We start from the raw sequence: 14,547 nt of genomic DNA on the forward strand, positions 1-14,547 counted from the left end.
AAAAGTGAAAGTGAAGTCGCTCAGTCGTGTCCAACTCTTAGCGACCCCATGGACTGTAGCCTACCAGGCTCCTCCATCCATCGGATTTTCCAGGCAAGAGTGCTGGAGTGGGGTGCCATTGCCTTCTCCGAAATGAGGCATCACTGCAGGGTAATAAGACTGATTATTTTGTATATCCAATAAGTAGGGTCTAGAAATAAACAGGAAATTTCAAAAGCATTTGAAACAGCCGCAGAATCATTTGAATAAGTCCTCAGCTCCCAGGGTAATAGTGAAAGTTCCCTGATAGCTCAGTTGGTAAAGAATCCTCCTCCAATGCAGGAGGCCCCAGTTCAATTCCTGGGTTGGGAAGATCCACTGGAAAAGGGATAGGCTACCCACTCCAGTATTCTGGCCTAGAGAATTCTATGGACTGATAGTCCCTGGGGTCACAAAGAGTTAGACAGGACTGAACAACTTTCACTTTCACTTTCCCAGGGTAATAGTTTTGAAGGGGAAACTATGAGTAAAGCCTGGGGTATACATATACAAAGAACACACTTTAATTTCTAGACATAATATGGCCATGTGTATGTGCTTCCTTAAAGAAAATTCAGCAATTTCATGGGTGTCAAGTGGGAAAACATCTCTATTATGTCACAGTTTGAAATATCTGGTAAGGCCTGAAAAAATGAATAAATGTATCACATGTGTGTTTTTTGCCAGATTGATCTCCGAGATGACCCCAAAACTTTGGCCCGTTTGCTATATATGAAGGAGAAACCTCTCACTTACGAGCATGGTGTGAAGCTTGCAAAAGCGGTACTGATTTTGAATTTCATTTTCAATGGTTTCTGACAGAGGAGTTTGCTGTATGCTTTGGAATGGAAGAGTGACATAGGCTTTTGCTTTAAAATGCAATGTGTTCAAAATCATCTCTCTGCTTTATACACTTCCCTCTGTTCAAGTCAGGCTGGAAGGGACCATTTGGTTAGCATTCTTGTCATCCAGCACTGTCTGGTTTTCATTAAGAAAGAAACTTGATGAATTTAAACAGCTGAAGCACTTATCATCTGATTTAGCAACCTCTAGAATATCCATTTGCCATATTGAGTATGAATAAAGGGAGTCATTAGATGGATATTTGTAAAGCTCACTGCTTATTATCCATGTAAACTCATTTAAATGACTCCATAAAAGGCATTTTGTGATTTTCCTGAGAGAAACTTAGATTTGCATCTGGCAGGGTTATATTTGTTTAGTCCTTCTTATCCTATAATGAGTAGCCAGTTAGAGAAGCTGGATTATGTCACCAACAGCTTCTTAACAGAGTAACATAGACCAAAAGGTAACTAGTCGAAGAATCCAAGGGGCTATTCACAGATAATAGCTACTTGCTCACAACTGGAACAGTTTCCATGATCCTCTCCATGGTCCTTTCTTCATTCTTAAGAGCTAAAGAGTGATTTTGTTGGGAAAACAACTTAGACCAAATCTGTCTCCCATTTACTGCCAAGAGGTGCACAAAAGCAGACACTAACATGTACATGAGAGGACGAGGTACTAGATGCAAAAGGAGGTTTATAAATCATATTTCCATAACCTCCTCATTGATTTAGTCACAAACCCATCAAGCCAGGCCAAAGGTCTCAGAAATTTCTCTTTTACTTTATGTAACTAACTCTGCAAATGCATGCCCTGGGACAGAGTTAGGGGTCCCCTGCTTTTAAATAGGTGAAGAGTCACATTAATTACCAAATTTTTGTGAATAAAAATGCATGTATTTCTCTTATTAAACCTTTCTTATAGGCAACAAAATTAAGTGATGTATTTGAATAGAAATGAATTAAATAAAATTCTGTTTCTATGGATGTAAGATGTGAGAACATCTCACAAATATTTGAGAAACTGAATGCTTCTAGGGGTGGTAATGTTAGAACCAGCAGTGGGAGCCACCCATCCTGTTCTCACTAAGCACTTTACAAGCTCCATCTCATTTCAGCCTCTTGCTCCCCTCTTAGGTAGAGAGCAGTGGTCTTGTCTTACAGTTGAGGACCCAGAGTCTTAGGGAGATGAACAGCTTTGATTCACACAGCTGATAATAGGTGTGTGTGTATGAGTGTGTTCAATCGCTCAGTTACATCCGACTCTTTGCAACTCTTTGGACTATAGCCCACCAGGCTCCTCTGTCCATGGAATTTTCCAGGCAAGAATACTGGAGTGGGCTGCCATTTCCTACTCCAGGGGATCTTCCTGACCTCCCCACCCCCATGCACCTGACCTTTTGTAAACCATCTCCTCAAACCATTTCTTTTCCCACCTATAAAATGGGCACATGTCAGACTTCCCTGGTGGCCCAACGGTGAAGACTCCACACTTCCACACAGAGGACACAGGTTCAGTTTCTCGTTGGGGAACTAAGATTTCATATGCCATGTGATAGAGCCAAAATGTTTTTTAAGAAATGGGCACATTTCCACAGGTTCTTCTTCCTTTTCCTCAAACATCCAGCTTCCATTCTCTCCCTAAAGTACTTTAACATACAGTTCCACAAATGATCATATGTGATTCCTAGCTAGATATCTCTCACAGCAAGGAGGCTCCAAAGGCTCAGCACCAGCTTTGTGCAGAAACTTGTTTTCTGTGTCTCTTGCTTCTGGAGTCTCTCCCACCACCATCCTGTCAACGTCCTAGACTGGCTTCTCATTTGGGAAGTTGTTTTTTCCCTCTAAGAAGAAGTCGTTCCAAAGCCTCCCATCTCATTTCATACTTATTTTAGGAACAATGGCTGAGTTCACCACTTCATCGCCTTTTGCCGGTTTCTCCTAGCAACTGCTCTCAGATACAGCGAAAATCATGTTTAGCTTACAAAATCCAATTTAGAAGAAAACCAAGCAAGAGTTTAACTTGTTTCATCACAATTCATGTAATTATAGAGATGCTTTAGGTTTCTCTGCTCCCTGACTTTCCTGTCAAGTAGTTTATAATAACAGCTAACGTTTATGGAGGATTTGCAGTCCACTGGGCTTCATGCCAAGTGCTTTACACGCCTTGTCTTAATTAATCCTCACAGCAACCCCCCAAGGTGTATATATTATTACCTCCACTCTCCTAGTGGAAACGGAGGCTCAGGGAAGCTAAGGTCGCCCCCTAGAAAGCGGCAGGGCCAGGATATGCAACTGCGTTTAACCACCATGCTCTTCTACTTCCCCCCTTCTAATCTGAAAAGAAACCCTTAGGTTTGGGGCTTCTTTGTTTATAGACTGAAGCCCCGTATCTTTTTTAAAGACTCTTTTTGATGTGGACCCTTTTTAAAGTCTTTACTGAATTTGTTACAATATTGTTTCTGTTTAACGTTTTGTTTTTTTGGCTGTGAGACATGTTGGGTGTCAGCTCCCCAACCGGGAATCGGACCTGCACCCCCTGCACAGGAAGGTGAAGTCTTAACCACAGGGACCAGGAAAGTCCCTGAAGGCCCCGATTTTAATGTGTATATTCTCCCCATAACTTAAATGCTTTGAAAGTTCAGATTTTTTATATACTTCTGTTCAGTACTTTTCAATTTCCAAAATGTTTTTCATCTATCATCTCTTCTTGATCTGAAAGGACATTTTATATTTGAGACATTTTCATGTAATACATATTTCCTATTATTTACACTCTAGAGTCAACTACATTTATGTAAATGTTTTATATCAATTTATAATAAGTAGTCATTGTTATCCCTTTACTTGCTTTATCCTTCCTCTTCTTTTCATTATTGTTTTTAATCTTCAGCCTACTCTTCCCACGCTTTTGTCATTTGTGTATGTCTGTATGGCTACTGGACTTACTTGGCAGTAATTAATACCTAATCTGTGCCACTTTTGCTCTGAGATGATGCTTCTTTGTGTATTCTCTTTCCCAATTCCGCTGAATACAATCTAAACATGGTTTTCTAAGCTCAGTCTTCCTAAGGTATTTCTGAATAAAACTCTAGATCATTTTCCTTTTTTCAATTTTTGGCCTCTCCCGTCATCTTCTTCACCCTGTGCCTTTTTTATTGCTGTTCTCACTCTCTGTCTTAGCACCTGTTTCTTGGGTTTTTGACTTGCACCAGTGGGGTTTAAAGCAGCAAAACTGCAGCACAAACCTTGTCATCAATGCTCCTGGAGTCTCTAATACCCTTCTGCTGACTGTGAAGGTCACCATTACCCTCCTTGTTTTGTGTGCCGGCCATTTCCTCTTTGTCCTGTGGTCATGGGAAATCAGTCACTTCACTGCTGGGATCTGGGCTACAGAGATCAGAGTGAGAGCCCTGCCCTCAGGAGACCCACAGCACAGAAGACAAGAGAGACAGGCAAGCTAAAGCACACCAGCTGAACAAATAGAACAGACACGTGCACAAAGGACTGGGGTAGCAGAGAGGGGAGAGTGATGGACACGTTTGGGGAGAAGGACTCAGAGTCAGCTTCTTGGAGCAGCCAACAACTGAGCCAGGATAATAAGTTTGTCAGGTGGACAAAACTAGAGGACTGGGGAGATCAAATCCCAAATAGGGAGACCAAAACATGCAAGTAATGGCCCAAATTTCACCCACAAATGTTTTGATCAACCAACATGGGTATTTTTGATGTGATTTAGTGGCCAACATTGAGCAGTTTGGAAACTTCATGTAAATATACACGTTTCTGACTTCTTAAAAAAATCAGTACATCTGGCAGCACCATCCAGCATTTCTTCATCAGTTGCAACTTTTAAACAGTTTTTTAAATAAGGCATTGGGTTGGCCTGAAAGTTCATTCAGGTTTTCCCATAAGATGGTACAGAAAAACCTGAACCAATATATACGTTCAGTAAGCCACAATCCCCACCACCTCATAATAACCTACACTCAAGCAGTGCGCTCACATTATCCACCCTTGAGTTGGCAATTTCTACCAATTCTTGAAAAAAAAAAAAAAATCAGCAGCCAATGCATCCAGCGTAGAAACACTTTTCCTCTTTCAGCAGTTTGGTCATTATGCTACTTTATTGAGATGGAATCTCTCTCACAAGTCCTTTGGTTCTCTTTCTGTCGTGTGGCTCTCAAGTTGAACTTTCTCTCTGCATACCTTTCCTAAATTTTTAATCAGAAATAAGGAACTTCTCTGCTACTCACCATTTCTTTAGATATCAGCTTACTCTGTTTATTGTACTAACATCTTTTCTCCCTATTTACATACAGTACCAGCCTTCCTTTTCCTTCTTCTTCTCTCATCGTCACTCAGTCATAGCAAAATCTCCATCTGTTTATTTTGCTCTTTCATCACATTTCTTTACATTTGCTAGAGAGACCTCAACAGAATGGTTAAGACTCAGGCTCAGGAGACAGACATATTCAAACCTCTGCCATTTTCTTAGTTGTATAACCTCCTTAAGGAGGTTACCTTACCTCTCTGGACATCAGTTTTCTGAGCTACAACGGAGAATGGTGAGAGACTTAACCTCTCAGCTAAGTGAGCCAGTGTACCTACCACAAAGTCTAGCTCACCTAGCTAGCACTGTTGTGGACACTGTGTCCTCTCAGATATGTCTGCAGCTGGGCAGACCTTCCATTTTATTCCTTCCAGTTATGCCTTATCTTATTCTAGAACATGTCCCACCTCCACAAGGACCACCTGGAAGAAACACTAGGTTTTCTTTCACTTGATTGGTCACTGTGAGTTTGTTTGCCTGTTTTTTTCTTCTTGTCACACTCTTTGACCTTCTGTATACCTCTGATAAATTTCCCAGCTTCTGGGAAACAATGTTACAGCTCTTACAAAGTTATCAGGAAAATGTTCTCTCAGTTTACATTCCTCAGTCTCAATTTTGTTCCTGAAAACACATCATTTTGGTAAAGCATGTCCCAGATTGCTAAAATGTGTATCTAAACAAAGATCTGTGAATCCTGAGCACTTACAGATGGATTCTAAATATTTTACAGTGTAGGTCACTTTGCTCCAAGAGGCAGATGAAGTTGCTGCTGTAAAAGAGGCTATGTTTCCTTGGGATGGTTTTACGTTTTGCACCTTGAAGGGAGGGCACACTTTTTTTTCCCAGCAGTCCTTATAACATAGCTGTGTTACAGGGAATAAGTCTTACCTGCATCGGGATGAATTCTTTCCTCTGACCATTACAGCACCTAATCCTTGGTTAGCAATACTGACCTCACAACTGGGTTCTGGTTCTCACACATATTTCCCAAATCACACCCAAAATCTGTTTGCTACTTTTCCTGTAACTATCAGTACAAAATAATGCTATATTAACCCAGTTGCACAATAATGCCTTGATCTACTGTTTGATTATCTTCAGAAATGTCTGAATTGGGAAAGACAAGTTTGGACTCCTCTTGCACCATCAAAAGGAAAACTCTAATAGGTTGTCAGCAGCACTGTGGCAGGGGCACGGGAGAGACAAGAGAAGGAGAAAATGTGCACTCTCCCATCTTGCAGGACCAGATGGTCCAGAATTCCATGTGTAAACCCAGTTCAATCCAGCTGTCCTGTAATTCCCAGAGTCAGTCGAAGCTTGTGATCTTAGCGGGGAGGTATTCTAGATACAACAGCCCCATGGCGTGTTCTGGGTATTTTTTTCAGTATGACTGACAAGAGCCAGTACATTATAAGCACTCACTCAGTAGACACATTCATTAAATTACTGTGCTTTTCACATGTGTTAAAATTGAGTCCTGAATACAGTCCCAAATGGTAAGAGATGACACTTCAGGACATTATTAGGAAAAATTTTTCTAATCCTTATCCCTCGGTTCCCTTGTGGCTCAGCTGGTAAAGAATCTGCCTGCAATGCGGGAGACTTGGGTTCAATCCCTAGGTTGGAAAGATCCCCTGGAGAAGGGAAAGGCTACCCACTCCAGTATTCTGGCCTGGAGAATTCCATGGACTGTATAGTCCATGAGGTTGCAAAGAGTCGGACACGACTGAGTGACTTTCACTTCACTGTCCCTCTCTTATATTCAATTGTTTTTAACTATAAAAGAAAGCTATTTTGTAATCCAGACCACGGTCAAAGTGAAACCATAAAATCAGTTTTCAATATGTAACATCCTTCCTTTGGGAATTTTTTTTTTTTTTTTGGCTTATACAGTAACCAATAACCATATAGGAAAAAAATGCATATCTGGACCCCACCAGAACAATTTTACCTCATGCTTAGTTTTCTTATCTGTAGACTTTCAAACAAGTGGGCAGCCTCACTTCATTGTCAACTTGACTAGAGTTGAGTGATGAAGGTCAGAGTTTCCATCATGAAACCAGGAAAAGAATAGTCATAAAGTGACCCAGATTCTAGGTCTAGCTTGTTCACTTTCTAGTTGGACATCCTTAAGCCATACAAATTGGCTGGTTGCTGCCCAAGACACCCCATATTAGTGTCTTGCTTGGCCCACAGAGTGTTTTTTAATTGGTAAATATTAATTAAAGTCCAAATGCCCATGTCCTCTTCAAAAACATGAAGATGGCAACAATGAACCAACATTCCTGCATGACAACAATTGTCCAAAGCCAAATAGACTGCCAGCTTTAGAGGGGTGTGCACCCACAGGATGCCGCAGTCTCCACCTCTCCCTGTTGTCTGGCACCAGCCCTACTTTATTCAGTTCCCTAAGCTACTGGCCCTAATTGGCATGTGATTTTGCTACCCTCTTTTAGTCATTTATCTGTTGGTTTCCAGGAGCTCTCCATCTATCCACCCTCTCCTGGATACACTTTAATTTCTCAGTTATTCTTATAATGTAAAGCATATAATAGAAGCATTTCTCCAGATGTCCTTAATATTAAAAAGTCCACATCAAACTGTTAGCTCATACTGAGCTTGGAGCAATTAAAACCCCAGGTCTCGCTCACATGAATTAGCTCATGAAGTTGACTGCCAAACATGGGCTGCTCTAGCTGCAATATTTTAAAATGAGAATCTGTAGCTCTGGCCTGAATTTTTATATTTCTCATAGGGATCTGTGATTATCAAATATATCATAATATGAAATCATCAAAAGCTTTGAAATAAAGCCCTAGGCAAGCACAAGATATTTTGTCATTTAAATACACGTAGACTGTATATTGACAAAGAGGGTATCTGTGCTAGTAGATACATTTTATGACCTTTATTTTTATATGTTTTGAGACTTTTTTTTAACTGCTTAAAATATGCCTTTTAATGTATCTTAAAAGTGAATAATATAACCAATCAGATATTACTTTGCTGAGAGAGACCTTGTCAGAAGTACATTTTAATAAAAAATGACCTATAAAACCATATCACTCTCTATAAAACCACTCTCTTTCTGTGAGCTTTATTAAGCAAGTTGACACCCTGCCCTACTATGCACAGAAGGGAATTCATTTCACTTGTACCACGTTCACATGTTCTGCATACAAATGAGAAGGCACGAAAAACAACATCACGTACCCTGCAGTTCACAAAAAAATACTTAAACCATATCACTGGTTTTGAATCCTCTCTTAATTTTTATATTTTATATTCTTATACTTACGAATAAATTTGTTTATCAGAAGCAATCCACAGTCATTTAATGTTAACATCAGAAAGCAAAATATGTAAAAATACCAAAAAGAAAAGCAGATGCAAGTTGAAACGCAGAAGGAAAAGACGTGATCCAAACCATCCCTGGGCTGTTTGTGAGACAAGCAACGGTAGCGCTTGGCTGGGCAGAGGGCAGACACCACTGTGCTTTTCTCTCTCCTCCTCCTCTCACGCCTCTCTTTGTGTTTTAGATCGGAGCACAGTGCTACCTGGAATGCTCGGCCCTGACCCAGAAAGGTCTCAAAGCAGTTTTTGATGAAGCAATCCTCACCATTTTCCATCCCAAGAAAAAGAAGAAACACTGCTCCCAGTGTCACAGCTGCTGTTCAATTATCTGAGGTGGCTTGAGACCCACCTCCACCCCACCGAGGGTAAGAATGGCAGCCAGTCTCTGTGACCCAGCTCAAGCCAAAAGGAGGGCATGGCCAGAGAGGAAGTCCCGGACCCAGAGGCTTGGCCCTCTGCCCTGTGAGCCCTCCCAAGCACAGCACACTATCAGCCAACTGCCACATCCTCCATACCAGCCAGAAGCATCCACGTTGCACACTCCACGAGAATGCTGAGCCCAGATCCCAGCCAGTGCCACCGCTGACCACGTGGGAAACAAAGTCAAAGACCATCTTGAGTTTTCCATCATCCCCTCCAAGATCGAGAATCTGATAGGAAATCATCACAGGAAAACCGAAAACAAAACCAAAAAAAAGAACTTGGTTCTTGTATTGGTGGCCTTATGTGATGTCTTTTACAAAACCTGGGAATATGATACTAACCTTTTTTTTTTCTTGAATCTGCTGTTCTACTATGTGTCTTACATAAATTTGTATTATTTTAAGAAATTACTAATTTACCAGTTTACTCAGGCCTTATAAAACCATGCCAAACTATCTTAAAGAAAAAGGTTTTTAAGTTCATTCCTATTTTGAGCATGTTTCTACCAAAGCTATTAAAACCAACATGTACCTCTGAATGCCTGACTGTAAGAAGATGCAAGGAAATGTTGAAACTTTTGGAAATATACAAAGCCATAATTTCTGACCCTGATTGAAAGAAACACCATCTGAATTGTTGCAGGTCCACATTTGTTGCCTAAGATTCACCCCCAGGAATGCTTACGTTGATTGGTCACTTTATTTTTTCCACATTATATTGTCATTGTTGTTATTTAGTCGCTAAGTCAGGCCTGACTCACTGCAACCCCTTGGACTGCAGCACACTAGACTTCCCTGTCCTTCACTATCTCCCACAGTTTCCTCAAACTCATGTCCATTGAGTCAGTGATGCCATCCAACCATTGCATCCTCTGTCTCTCCCCTCTCCTCTTGCCTTCAATCTTTCCCAGCATCAGGGTCTTTTCCAATGAGTTGGCTCTTCAAAATTACAAATGAACTGTACTTTTAATAAAGTAGGATTTCTGCTTTTCAATCAAACTGATTTTAGGAAGAGAATATGGCAGACCTATCTTTTAAAAAATTATTATTCATTAAAGTGAAATTTCCTGCTTCCTCGCTTCCCCACTGCATGCCTCTTTCCTCTCTTGATTTCACACTGTCTCCCATGCCCAATAATAACTTGATTCCAAAGAAGGATCTGATCATGGGATGTAAAAAAGTTGTGTTTAAAAGTCCCCAAAGGTTAAGCCAAAGTGCCTCAATTTTCCCTCTCACTTCAACTGAAAGTGCTTCTCAGCTTGTCCCATGGGAGCTCTCATTCTCTTTAAATGATATTTTCCAAGTATAACTGGTACTGAAATATTGCCCCTCCCTATTTCCTGTACTCATTGTCCCAAATGTGTATTTTGGTCTATATCCATGAGTACCAAGCTCTGGATCCATCTATGCCCTGCTTCCAAACTGATGTGCTCTGTGGAACAGGGACTTTGGCCTTGGGGAAGAGACTTCCAAACATCCAGGGATTCTTATATCTCAGAGTGATTTATTTCCTAGCTTTAATTAGAGACTGTGAAGGCTTCTAATTAGTTTTATTTGCTTACAGTTATCCTGGAAACACCCAGGTAGGCACTTTATTTTTATTTCAATTGCATAAGCAAAGTGCCTCTTTGCAGCATGAAATTACACGAATTTTAGTTTAAGAATTTCTAGATTCACACTCCTGTTGGAAAAATCCAGTCTTTCTAGTTCTTTCTGCTCCTGGAGGAAGCACATTTAAAAAGAAGCATACAGTATTGGTCTTTTCTGTGAAGACTTCCATGACACCCCCTCAGTTTTTTGGGGTTTGTTTGGAATTTTTGAAATGTGCTTTCCCTTCTTCTACATTTCAAGTTTTATTTCTCTTCTCCCCAATCTAGTTGCTGAACATTTTCTTGAATACACACACACCCTACCTAAAAGAAAACGGGAGTTTTGTAAGTCAAAGCTTGACATTTAGAGAAAACAAGGACATTCTCTCTCTGTAAGTGGAAATCAACCATGTATAAACTGTAACTCTGCAGACGTTATGAGTTCATCCTTTACAAACAATAATGAGCATTTAGCCCTATAATAAATGAAGTGCCGTTAGCTGGTTTTGTTACATTATTGTGTGGTTACGTCTTGCTGAAGAGCCGCTCCTCACTGATGTGGATGAAAAATTGAGAACAGTGTGTTTGCTCTGCCAAGGAGAATTTTCCAGATGTGTGCACTCAACAGGCAAATGGTTCCCCAGGTCATCACCTCCCTAATGGGCCACAGAGATTAACTTGTTCATAGTGGGAGATCTCTCTCTCGCCTAGAACCAGAACGTGGAGAGACAATGTCTGTGTGGAGCCCAGGCTCTTAGAGATTTTAGGAGCTATTTGTTGAATAAAATAATGAAGAATAAAGCAACCTAAAAGAGTTCATGTCATTCCACCAAATTAATCATGTATTCCCTGTTTCATGGCAATAGGTAGTTAATTTCTCTAAAAAAAAAAAAAAAATTTTCTGCCATAAGATTGAATAAAACTATATTCTGAAACCAAAGATTGGAAGACATAGAAATCTCAACAAGGACCCTTTTAAAGGTCTACACCATCTTCAAAGTCAAGAAGGGGCGACGGATCGCTACTGAAGGTACAGTCTTGACTTTTCTGAGATAGAAGAAGCTATAGTCCAATCTCCTCATTGAACAGATTAGAAAACATATTCTTGAATACACAGATGAGTTAAAAGAGATATGTTGTGACAAAGCTGGACAGATCTCAGTTTTTCTGCTTCCCATCCAGTGCCTTTCAACTCCATACCGTAATCTATACTGGTAGCTCAGACGGTAAAGAATCTGCCTGCAATGCGGGAGATCTAGGTTCGATCCCTGGGTCAGGAAGATCCCCTTGAAAAAGGAATGGCCCACTTCAGTATTCTTGCCTGGAGAATTCCATGGACAGATGAGCCTGGTGGGCTACAATCCCTGGGGTTGCAGAATTGGACACCACTCATACTAGAATCTACTCATTATCAACATATTAAGTTGGAGTTTTGTAGGTATATTACCTGAGTTGCATCTGTTTATCCTACAGATCCTAACCACATTTCAAATATGTGGGCCACTGTAATAAGATACAAATATACAGTGTAATATAATCTCAATTTCATGGCTTGATCAAGCAGCTAGTTTGACAGATTTTTTTTTTCGATCAGATGGTTGGTTGTTTAGTAGAATTAATGGACTTATTTGGAAGACCCAAGTCAGAACCATGTTAACAGTAGAACTCTGGGCTGCTTTCTGCCAAGAAAATTTATACCCAAAGAGCAACTGCAGCACTCTCAAGACGAAAGCACTAAATTGGGAAATCAAAAATTGTCACACACATATGACAGGAAGAGATATTTGGTATTGAGAATTCAATATGTCTGATCATAACATGCAAAGAACCATTTGGAAGATTTCTGGTCTGTAAGAGAAGTGCCAGATGAAGTGCCTGTAACCATACACACAGCTTTCATAAAACATCAGTAAGGAAGTTAATACTCAAATAGTAGTAAAGAGGCAATCACAACCATACTCACAATTTTAGGAAAAAAAATTTTAAAGTTAAACCCAGAATGTGAAGCCAACATAAATATCATCATTAGGAGTGTTAGCTCCTATAACCTCACAAAGTAGTGGGTCTTCAAGAAGAAATATATAACTTGAGTGAAGTCACTCAATCATGTCTGACTCTTTGTGACCCTCTGGACTGTAGCCTGCCAGGCTCCTCCATCCATGGGGTTTTCCAGGCAAGAATACTGGAGTGGGTTGCCATTTCCTTCTCCAATATAACTTGAGGTCGGCCTTTAAAGAGGCAGTATTGCTTTCATAAATGCAGATTCATCCATAAGACCAAAGTGATGGAAGATTAAAAATCAAGGTTTAGCTTTAAAGGAATGTTTGACACCATGCTGGAGATGATTAACCACTTATGTCTTCATTTTTAAATCTACCTCTGTGTTTAGAGGCCAGAATACAAAATGTGCATTCTCTTCTGCAAAGAGAACCACAGGTCACCAGCTATTCTCTTAAGAGTCATTGAATAGGCTGCCCAGGTACAAAGAAAAACTCAAGAGAACATTTTCATTTCAAGGACCATTAGAAACAGAAAAAGAGAGAGTGAGAGAGGTCAGGGAAACCAAACTTCTTGCGAAGAAAGTTAGGTACTCTTAAAAAGGAAACATTTAGAGAAGGGAGAAAAAACTAAAACCAAACACAAAGCAAAAACACAAATCTGACAGTCCTTCTGGAGAATCACTAACTTCTGCCTGGTCTCTAGAGCCATGGGGAAGAAAACAGGACCATTCTCATGAAGAGCATTCTATGTTTCTGGGTCTCTAAGCAGAGTCAGCCAACAGAATTAATTATGTGATAATCCTAGATAATGCCACCTCGTGATTCATTAAAAATGGATGAGATGCTGGACAGTGCTCTCTGGGTCTTTAATAGCCATGCAGGTCATCCCCCTTCAAATCTTCTTCTTCATCCTCCTCAAACCTTCTAACATGGAGCAGGCAGGCAAAGGAAATTAACCAAGAAATATGAGTGAATAAATCACTTTGAAAGTTTCCTTGAGAATGAACATGACTTAAAACCTGTAAAGGATGACTGTGGGATATCTGGAAAGACAGCTACTTGTATGAAGAATATTTATTTATCTTGGCAGAATAACTCTAAATAGAAAGATTGCATTTAAAATGGACAATGGTGTTACCTTTCTAAAATAAAACATCTCTAAACTCCAAAACAAAAAAAATAAAATGCACAACAGCAATAACAGAGCACAAAAATATGAGATAAGGCAACAGTTCATGGTGCTTCCATGGTCAACAAAGAGCAAAAAGGAAATTAAAGCACCAAGCTCTACACACAAGCTCATCAAGCACTAAGAGGCTCAGCTGTGCTCTTGGAAGATTTCTTGGGGTTAGGACAGGAGTGAGTCAAGGAGGGTTTGGCTCATCGATGAATTTGTGGGATGCAAGTTCAGTAACAGTTCTTGGCTTTTAACTTCCACTACAGGAAATTAGAGGAAAAGCTGCATGATTAATCTTGGTCACAATCTATGTCTTTTTTTCTCCTTAGGGAATATTCTGTTAAAATCTAGAGTCATTTTGTGCATGTTTTAAACATGTTCTACCATGGAAATTTCATTTTGTTCTGAGTTCTGCAGTGACTCAGAAACTTTATGATATGTAGCTGGTATAATTTTGTTGTATTTTCAACCATGTCCTCCAAGCCTCTCAGTATATGCAGTTATCATGGATGAACAAGATCTGATCAGTGTTTTAGGGATGTGATGTCTGGAGTAATTCGAGGAGAGGGTCCCAAGACCCATAGCTGAGTCTCATCTAGAAGCACATTTCACCTCCTAGAGACCCTGGACAAGTCAGTCTTTTTGCTGCTGCTGCTGCTAAGTCACTTCAGTCGTGTCCAACTCTGTGTGACCCCACAGATGGCAGCCCACCAGGCTCCCCCCTCCCTGGGATTCTCCAGGCAAGAACACTGGAGTGGGTTGCCATTTCCTTCTCCAGTGCATGAAAGTGAAAAGTGAAAGTGAAGTCA

The 14,547-nt window shown here is 40.3% G+C and overlaps 1 protein-coding gene across 1 annotated transcript in view; it reads left to right on the plus strand.

Moving 5' to 3' along the window:
• Positions 1 to 11,060, plus strand: part of RHOJ (ras homolog family member J) — a 93,089-nt gene extending 82,029 nt beyond the window's left edge. Inside the window, exons 4-5 of the mRNA XM_081509831.1 lie at positions 706 to 801; positions 8,736 to 11,060. Of these exons, the coding sequence (XP_081365957.1) occupies positions 706 to 801; positions 8,736 to 8,882 (243 nt within the window). The 3' untranslated portion in view covers positions 8,883 to 11,060. The remainder of the gene's footprint in view (positions 1 to 705; positions 802 to 8,735) is intronic.
• The last annotated feature ends 3,487 nt before the right edge of the window (positions 11,061 to 14,547 follow it).

The sequence above is a fragment of the Giraffa tippelskirchi genome, chromosome 7, assembly GCF_054371585.1.
Source record: "Giraffa tippelskirchi isolate mGirTip1 chromosome 7, T2T-mGirTip1v1.2.pri, whole genome shotgun sequence".
In the NCBI taxonomy this organism is placed as follows: Eukaryota; Metazoa; Chordata; class Mammalia; order Artiodactyla; family Giraffidae; genus Giraffa; species Giraffa tippelskirchi.